The sequence below is a fragment of the Leptinotarsa decemlineata genome, unplaced genomic scaffold (assembly GCF_025532065.1).
Source record: "Leptinotarsa decemlineata unplaced genomic scaffold, Ldec_3_MD MMD2_tig00003308_RagTag_RagTag, whole genome shotgun sequence".
In the NCBI taxonomy this organism is placed as follows: domain Eukaryota; kingdom Metazoa; phylum Arthropoda; class Insecta; order Coleoptera; family Chrysomelidae; genus Leptinotarsa; species Leptinotarsa decemlineata.
The window spans coordinates 2,552,895-2,561,799 of NW_027412586.1; the positions used below are offsets into that span (position 1 = coordinate 2,552,895).

At 39.7% G+C, this 8,905-nt stretch overlaps 1 protein-coding gene across 1 annotated transcript; it reads left to right on the forward strand.

Moving 5' to 3' along the window:
- The first annotated feature begins 5,924 nt into the window (after positions 1-5,924).
- On the forward strand, positions 5,925-8,249 carry LOC141483333 (uncharacterized). The gene is made up of 2 exons (XM_074177844.1): positions 5,925-6,337; positions 6,397-8,249. The coding sequence occupies exon 2, from the start codon at positions 6,405-6,407 to the stop codon at positions 7,470-7,472; it is 1,068 nt and encodes a 355-aa protein (XP_074033945.1). The 5' UTR covers positions 5,925-6,337; positions 6,397-6,404; the 3' UTR covers positions 7,473-8,249.
- Positions 8,250-8,905: the final 656 nt, after the last annotated feature.

Genomic DNA, 8,905 nt, shown 5'->3' on the forward strand with positions numbered 1-8,905 from the left:
ATGTGAGGTATCCTATATCATTTTGTGATCTTGAAGGATTTAATAAACATTATTACTATTATTATAGAGCATTCTGCCCTCATTCTCTAAAATATTCGAGAAAAATGTTTCCCGTCAAATAAGAGCTTTTCTTGAAGAAAATCGAATACTCCCGTACGAGCAGTCTGGGTTTCGCAAAAAACATGGAACACAGACTGCCCTCTTGAAAGTAATCGACGATCTTGCAAAATTCAGAGATCAATCAAAAGTTACCATTTCAGTACTGCTTGATCAAAGTAAAGCTTTCGATTTAGTTAATTTCGATTTACTCATCAGCAAGCTCAAGTTTATAGGATTCGATGACATTTCTCTTAAATGGATGACCAGCTATCTCACAGGCCGATCACACCACTTTCTTATCACATTGTCAAGTACATCTATACGCAGATGATATCATGTGCTGAAAATCAATCCAAATAAAACTTTGGCCTTATGCATAGAGTCTCAAAGACAAATAGTAGAAACTCAGTGTAACTTTAGGCTCACTCTCGATAACGCAGACATTGACTGGGTAGACAGTGCTAAAAATCTTGGCGTAACCATAGATAGCTCTTTGTCTTTCCACGAACATCTGACAAACATTTTCAAAGTAACATTCTTCAAATTCAAATCGCTATATAAATTCAAGTATCAGTTATCAGAAGAAATGAAACTCAGATTAGTTAAAACTCTTATTTACCCCCATATCGAGTATTGTTGTTCGGTGTATTACAATTTTTTGCCGCAATATAACAAACATAAGTTACAACGTATACAAAATGCCTGCATGCGATTCGTATGCTGTATACCATATGGTGAACATGTCACCCCATTTTTGTCAAAAATGAAGGAGCTGAATATGAGGTACAGAGTCCAATATTTGATAAAAATGTTTTTGTTTAAGTTGCTTCAAACTAAAACACCTAGTTATTTATATAGTTTACTAAGCAGGCATTCTGACATACATATGGTCAATTTGAGGATTAACTCATTCAACATACCTAGACACCGTACTTCCAAATTTCAAGGATGTTTTTCTTATATAGCCCCTTCCTATCTGAATGAAATTTTACCACTTTTAAATCATAATATTCATCAATTTAAAAAAGAAATAAAATCACAGATGCTTACTGCTCAGTGCTAATTTAAAAGATTTAAAATTCAATGTACGGTAGTGCAATGAAATTGTTAAATTGACCAAAATAATGTTAAGAAAATTAAAAGTTATTAGCAACTAGATGATGAGTAGTTAGTTTAAGCCGATTTCAGAACCTCCCCCCACCACTTTCAACCTTGAAATGACCTCAACGTCACACGAAGTTGCGAAGGTGACTTTGAGGAGGTGTTATGAGTTTGACCTTGAACGACCTTGGCATGCGTCATACGGCAACGCAGACAAGGTGACTTTGAGGTGCTGTTTTGGGTTTAACCTTGAATGACCTTCATTCTTTTCCCATATTTTCGACAAGGTGACTTTGACTTCCAATGAATTCGAGCCAGTTTTGCACCTACACGATTTAACGCAACCAAGGTGACTTTGAACGATTGTTTTGAGTTTGCCCTTGAACGACCTTGATCAACGTTACACAAGGCAGGCAAGGTGACTTTGAGGCAGTGCCTTTGAACGACCCTGACACACATCACGCGACAAAAGCAAGGTGACTTTGAGGTAATGTTTCAAGTTTGACCTTGAACGACCTCAATTGATCCACGTTGTTATTTAGAATATTCGACTTTGAACGACCTTCAGCCGCATGGACGAAGAGACTTTTGGAGTGCGTTTTCAGTTTGACTTTGAGTGACCTTCTACAATATCATGTGTCTTTGCTGATGTAAATTTGAGGGCGCTCGTGTATTCTCCTTCCCTCCCCCACTTTTTGAATGAACATATAAAAGAGGTGCTACTCATTCACAGGAGTTAGTTTGATATCGCGCGTATTGAATATATCTACAAATATGTTTCACTGTGATAGGTGTGGTAAAAGTTTCAGCCGTAAAGATAACATGCGTCGTCATCAAATGCAGTCCTGCAGGCCGGATAATGATGCAGGTCCTCCAGCAAAACGGCCCAGAGTGGATTCTGCCCAACCAAGTGCAGTTCAGGAATTGTGCAACTATTGCAATAGAATGGTACCTGTGAATAGGATGAATTCACACCTCAAAACATTGGAGCATAGAACAAATTCCTGTACGGAATTTGAGGATGGTGTGAAAATCATCAACAGCGCATTTAAATATAGGATTGTTAGCTACAGGGTCGAAAGTAAGAATCCACATTCAGACTATCAATCTTTCTTTAATGAAGTGAGGCATAAAGTTGTGACTTTGATTGATCGAATGGTGCAAGTTCATAACACCTTGAAAGTGAACATGGAGTTGTTTGGGAGGTACATACTTCAGACGCAGGAAATATTAGAGGTGAAGTCTTTCAACAGCCAAAACCAAATTGTTGATCAATCAAACAACCTTGAAGAGGTTTATAGGACATTCGTCGACACGTTGTCTGCAAAAGCTGTGGAATTTCAAGAACGCGACTCAGGTATATTATCTACATAAATATGAAAGATTTCAGTCATTAAACGAATAATGTGTTTACAGGTTGGACTCTGGAGAAAGTTGTTTTTATCGAAGTAAACATCAACAAATATAGTCCTCTCAGTGGATCCTCCTACATCAAGCTTCCAGAATTCATCGCTTTGAAGAGGGCAGTAGTTAATGTGAGAAATGAAGACCATTTTTGCTTCGCTTGGGCGGTGACATCAGCTCTGCGACCAGCGCAAACTAGAACTTCTGAAGTAGGCTCATATCCAGACTTCAGAGATGTACTTAATGTTGAAGGTATAGATTTTCCCATGAAATTACGTGATATTCCACAATTTGAGAATATGAATGATTGTTCAGTCAATGTTTATGGGTTAGAAACAACTTTTGAAAACAACAAACCGAAATATGAAATTGTGGGTCCTCTTTATTACGCACGGCGGAAACTCGGTCGCCATGTAAATTTATTGAACATCACCGATGAATCTAGTAATAGCCACTATTGCTGGATAAAGGATCTATCAAGGTTAGTTTCATCACAAATTTCATCCCACGGGCATAGAATGTATTTTTGTGATGGTTGTTTGATGTATTTTTCAGACGAACGCAAATTATTACGACATCAGTTGAATGATTGCAATTTTATTTGTACCACCATTCCCACAACGCAAATCAAAATTGATAAATGTGGTAGGGCCATACCGGAAAATATATTAAAATTTGAAAATTTTGAAAGGCAGTTGAAAGTCCCCTTCGTGGTATACGCTGATTTTGAATCAATTCTGAAGCCTATACATACAAATGAACCGGATCCAATACGTTCCTTCACAAATAAATCATTTATTCACGAGCCATACTCATTCTCATACCGAATTCGTTGTTCTTTCGATGATTCAGCCTCCAAATTTGTTCTTTATCGTGGGGAGGACGCTGCCAAAGTATTTGTAGCCAGGCTGGAGTTTGACCTGAGGGCCATCTACTATACATATTTGAATCGTATCGTGCCAATGAAGCCATTAACAGCATCAGAGGAGAATGAATTTTTAACTGCTGATAGTTGCGGTATTTGTGAGAAACCCTTCGAATTGGGTGACGTCAAAGTGAGAGATCATTGTCACTTGACGGGAAAGAAAAGATATGGAGCTGCACATTCTCGATGTAATTTGAATTACAAGTTACCGAATTTCGTTCCAATAATTTTCCATAACTTGAGCGGCTATGACTGCCACTTGTTCATAAAAGAGTTATGCACTAATAAGAACAAGGTGGAGGTTATCGGTCAAACAAAGGAAAATTACATTTCTTTCACTAAGCATCTATTGATGGGTACCACAATAGATAAATTTGGTAAATTGAAAAAACAATTCCTAAAGCTGAGATTTATCGATAGCTTTAGATTCATGGCGTCATCACTGCAGCAGTTAGGGGAGAGCTTGTCAGATGAGCAATGTTATGAAACACGAAAGTGTTTTCCGGAAAATGAAAAATTTCTTTTGATGAGACAGAAAGGAGTTTTTCCCTACAGTTTTGTTAAAAATTTGACCACGTTAGATTGTACTGAGCTACCATCAAAATCCGATTTTTATGATCAATTGAACGAGAAACACATATCTGAGGATGATTATGAGAGGGCAAAACGTGTATGGTCCTTGTTCGAGTGTGAAACGTTAGGAGACTATTCAGATTTGTATTTGAAATCAGATGTATTGATTTTATGTGATATTTTCGAAAATTTCCGTAATATATGTCTGGATAAATATAAATTAGATCCAGCCCACTATTTTACTTCTCCTGGCCATTCTTGGGATGCCATGCTCAAATACACCGGTGTAGAGCTGGAATTGCTTACGGATATTGACATGATAACTTTTTTCCAAAAGGGTATTCGTGGGGGTATTAGTCAGTGTTCTGAAAGAAAGCATGTTGCTAATAATCGTTTTCTACCCGATTATGATGAAAATGAAGCATCATCATTCATCACTTATTTGGACGCTACGAACCTCTATGGTCACAGTATGTCCCAACCATTACCGACAGATGGGTTTACATGGCTATCCGAACAAGAAATTCTTCAACTAGATATCATGGGTGTTCCAGACGATGGTCCTAAGGGTTATGTTCTGGAAGTAGATGTCCATTACCCTGAAGAACTTCACGATGCACATTCGGATCTGCCATTCCTTGTAGAGAGCGTAATTCCACCCGGTACAAATTCAAAAATACCCAAATTAATACCTAATCTGAATGATAAGAGAAAATACATTGTTCATTATAGGGCTTTGAGGCAGGCAATTGAAAATGGACTGATAGTGATGAGGACTCACAGAGTTCTCTCATTCAATCAATCACCATGGTTGAAGAAATATGTAGACCTTAATACCCTAATGAGAAATCAAGCTACAAATGTTTATCATAAAAATATTTTCAAGACAAGAACAAATGCTGTCTTTGGAAAAACAATGGAAAACGTTGATAATAGAAATGACATTCGGCTTGTGACTCATTGGGAGTCTATAAAGCGTGCAACTGGTGCAAATGCTCTCATCGCTCGGCCAAATTTTAAAACGCTTTCAATTTTCTCAGAGGACTTTGTCGCCATTCATATGGGTAAAGTGAAAATAAATTACAATAAACCGCTATATCTTGGATTCAGTATTCTTGATTTATCTAAAACAGTTATGTATGAGTTTTTTTATAAATTCATAAAAAAACATTATGGGTCAAATGCTTCTCTCCTCTACACCGATACCGACTCTCTCATTCTTAAAATTTTCACGGAGAACTTTTATGATTTCATGAGGGACAATGTAGAGAAATTCGATACATCCAACTACAAAGTTGAAAATCAGTTTGCTATGCCTATAACTGAACCAATATTGGGAAATATGAAAGACGAATTTCCTAATGATCCAATTATCAGTTTTTATGGTACCGGCGCAAAAGCATATCATGTCAAGTCCGTTAGTGATGAATTGAAGAAGGCAAAAGGGATAAAAAAGTCGGTCATAAAAAATCAAATGTCACTTGACGATTATAGGAAAATAGTCGAATCAGGTGGTACCATATTGCGTAAGATGAGCACTTTTCGAAGTGAGTTACACGATGTGTATACTCTAATGTGTAATAAAGTTGCGCTATCATACAAGGATGATAAGCGATTCATCATCCCCAATACCACAAAAACATTACCGTGGGGGCATAAGGATATTGAGTTCTACCAAACCAGCCCTGAGGTAAATTTCAAATTCCTTATCGACGCCCTCAAAACTGTGCCTAATCATGAGGCGGATTCTGATGAAAAATTGGATCAACTCATAAGATTATTGGAGGAACAATCAGATGATTAGTTAGTTCAATGTGGTGAATCTATACCTACGAAGCTCTGAAATTATAATATATATTATTCCCATTGTAAATATCAATTATGATATAGATTATGAAATAAAATATATCAGTGATACATCTTGTTTCATTACAATTCCAACACAAAGTATTGAAGAGGTATAAACTATTTTTCATAATATTGGAATATATAATATCAAGCTATCCACATAATCTGCGAGAATATAATATAACAGTGTTGCCAGACTCATCATTTAGTCCCCGTATTAGATAAAGTGGAGGTGGTAAGTGGAGGGGGGTTGAGGAGGAGTGGCTTAGGTAACAAAAGCGGGACTGCTCAGGAGCACTCATCATTCGAACTGCTTCTTCTAGCCTTCGAATATCTACCGAATTTAGTTGGGTCTCTAGCTGTGTTCATCTTCTTCGAATAAAAACTGTGAGTATATAAGTAATGTTGATTATTATGCTTTATTCTAATATTTTGTGAATTTCTAGTGTGCAGTATGTCTTCAATCATTGACGCTGATAAATCCGTGGAGGGTAAGGTCAACATCCTGCAGGACGTGGTGGTGCAGCAATCGGAGCTACCACAGGATATAGTGGACTTCTTGACTGAATTCCAACTTGGACCTCCACTTAGCCCCCTTCCAGAAGAAGTTGTGTTGGTAACGGCGGATCCAAGACCCGGAAGCAGCTGGATGGAGGATGTTCCTTCGACCACCCCTTCTTCTGAAACGAAGAGCACCGCCAAAGTTGCGAAGAAGGGGTCGAAGATTGTCGGTAAGAGAGCGGCTCCGAGCGGTAGTGATGAGGACTTTGCTGCTCCCGAACCCGTTAAGAAGAGGAGGCCCTCCGCTAAGCCAAAACAGGTGGCGTCGTCGGTGAAGCCAAAGCAGACGGAGCTGCAGAAGTACATGAAGATGTGGGACGAGTCCAACCCCTATCGACGGCCGCCTATGACCTCGACCCTCTGGCGGGCCCCTTCCACGTCAGATACTACCATCTCGACGTCTAAGGCGACCAAGACGAGAAAGCAGTCACCGACGGCTCCGCAGATGTTAACTGCTGCGGGCGACATTGAGCCAGCCATCACGGCATCTTCGGAGGCCACGACCGAGCCATCTCATCAGCCACCAGCCGGCCCCATAGCACCTCCGCCACCGACGCCAAGTGTTCAGCAGGTAACTTCTGCCCAACCCTCTGGCCGCCACCTGGAGTTACCGTCATCGCAGAGAACCTCTAGCTTAGTCGAGGACGTGCTTGAGCTTGACAGAATATGCCAAGAGAGGAAGGTGAAGCTGGTGACGATCCAGGGCAGCGATGCAAAATTGGCGGAAATTGCATCACGTAAACGACGATTTGAAGTTCGACAGGCGCAGCTAGTCGAACAGAAACGGCGTTTGTTGGCTGAAATTGCTGAGGTGGAAATCAGCATCAATGGGGTCGATGAGGAGTACCGTGTTGAGGCAGATTCAACAAATCGGTACCGCATGGAGGTCGACGAAATGGCCGAGCGTGTTAAGGCTCTCAGGGAGCGGATCAGGAAGAAAGTTGACGTTGTTGGGACATAACCTCCATCTATTTCCTTTCCCTAGATCCTTTTTTTTTTCATGGAGTACACGTGAGTTGGTTGGTGTACACAGGGCACTGCGTGGTTGGGGCAGTGTCCACTTCCCTCTCTTCTTTTCATCCCGGAAAAAATATCTTATGAACGCTTCATTCCACATCATCCCCACTCCTCCCCCACTCCTTCCCACTCCCTCTCGAAAGTATAAAAGTAGAGAGTCTCCGATGGAACATTCAGTTGCTAAGCTATCTTCAACATGGCAGTTACTTATCAACAAGCGGATTCCACCACCGAGCCACACGCATTTTTGGAGCCCAGAAGGTCACCTGACAACTGGACCGTCGAAGAAGGTGAGGTACATTCCACCACAGGGCATCATCACTACGAGCAGCCCGGAGCATGGCACGATACCAGACTGCAGGTGATGCAAGTTACCAGCACCGATGATGCGGACGTCTCCGAAAACGAGTTCCTGGATCCCAACGTGGATACTGATTCTGACGCTGACCTGTATGATGGCCTGTGGGATGACGACGAGGTGGACTATGACGCGCCATCAGTGATGTGGGACCTATTTCCTAGGGAGACGGATGATTCTGATTCGGACGATGAAGATATTCCTCCTGACCCACCAATCCCCATCGAGGATAGTCCACCACCATCCCCTATCCTTATAGAATAATCCTAATTTCTATTCCTCATTCCTATTCCTTTCCTAGGAGTACACATACTGTTGGTTGGTGTACACAGGGCACTGCGTGGTTGGGGCAGTGTCTACTCTTCCCTAAATCTCATCATTCACAAATAATTGTACAATCACACAGACGATGGTCATCCTATCTTCATCGCTCATTCTCTTGAAGTATACATACTGAAGCCTATTCAAAATTGTTGTAAATATTTTGCTTTATTTGAAAATATATACTCTGGTTGCTATATACGGGTTGTGGCAGCATTTATACTTCCAATCCAATCATGTTCTAGTCATATTCAATATGTAGAATAAATTATATTTATAGTTTAAAATTGATTTCGAAATGTTATATCTGTATTTGAAAATGTAATGAAAATAATAATAATTTGTTTGTTTGTTTTTTCTAATTTAAAAAATAAATTCTGACAAAAAAAATTCTGCTCCTGTTTTTTTCCAACTATTATGCTGACATAACTACAAATTAGTCTGTTTGAAATGAAATACCTATCAGGTATTCACCTTTCAATTATAGTAGAACGCACATTTATGTGGTTAGCTGATCAAAGCAAAATTCCTCCTGAGTTGCCTGCAAAGAGAACCAATTGATGATGGTTCATAGAGAAGATAGACTTGCAATTATAGTGTATTTCACTTTATATATATGTGACGGATGATATCTGAGAGTGATAATACTAATGCGTGATGATAGAATCTGAGTAGTAATCTCAAGTTAGGAGTAATCT

Coding starts and splice junctions, on each gene's coding strand:
- LOC141483333 (XM_074177844.1), top strand. CDS start 6,405: ATGTCTTCAATCATTGACGCTGATAAATCCGTGGAGGGTAAGGTCAAC.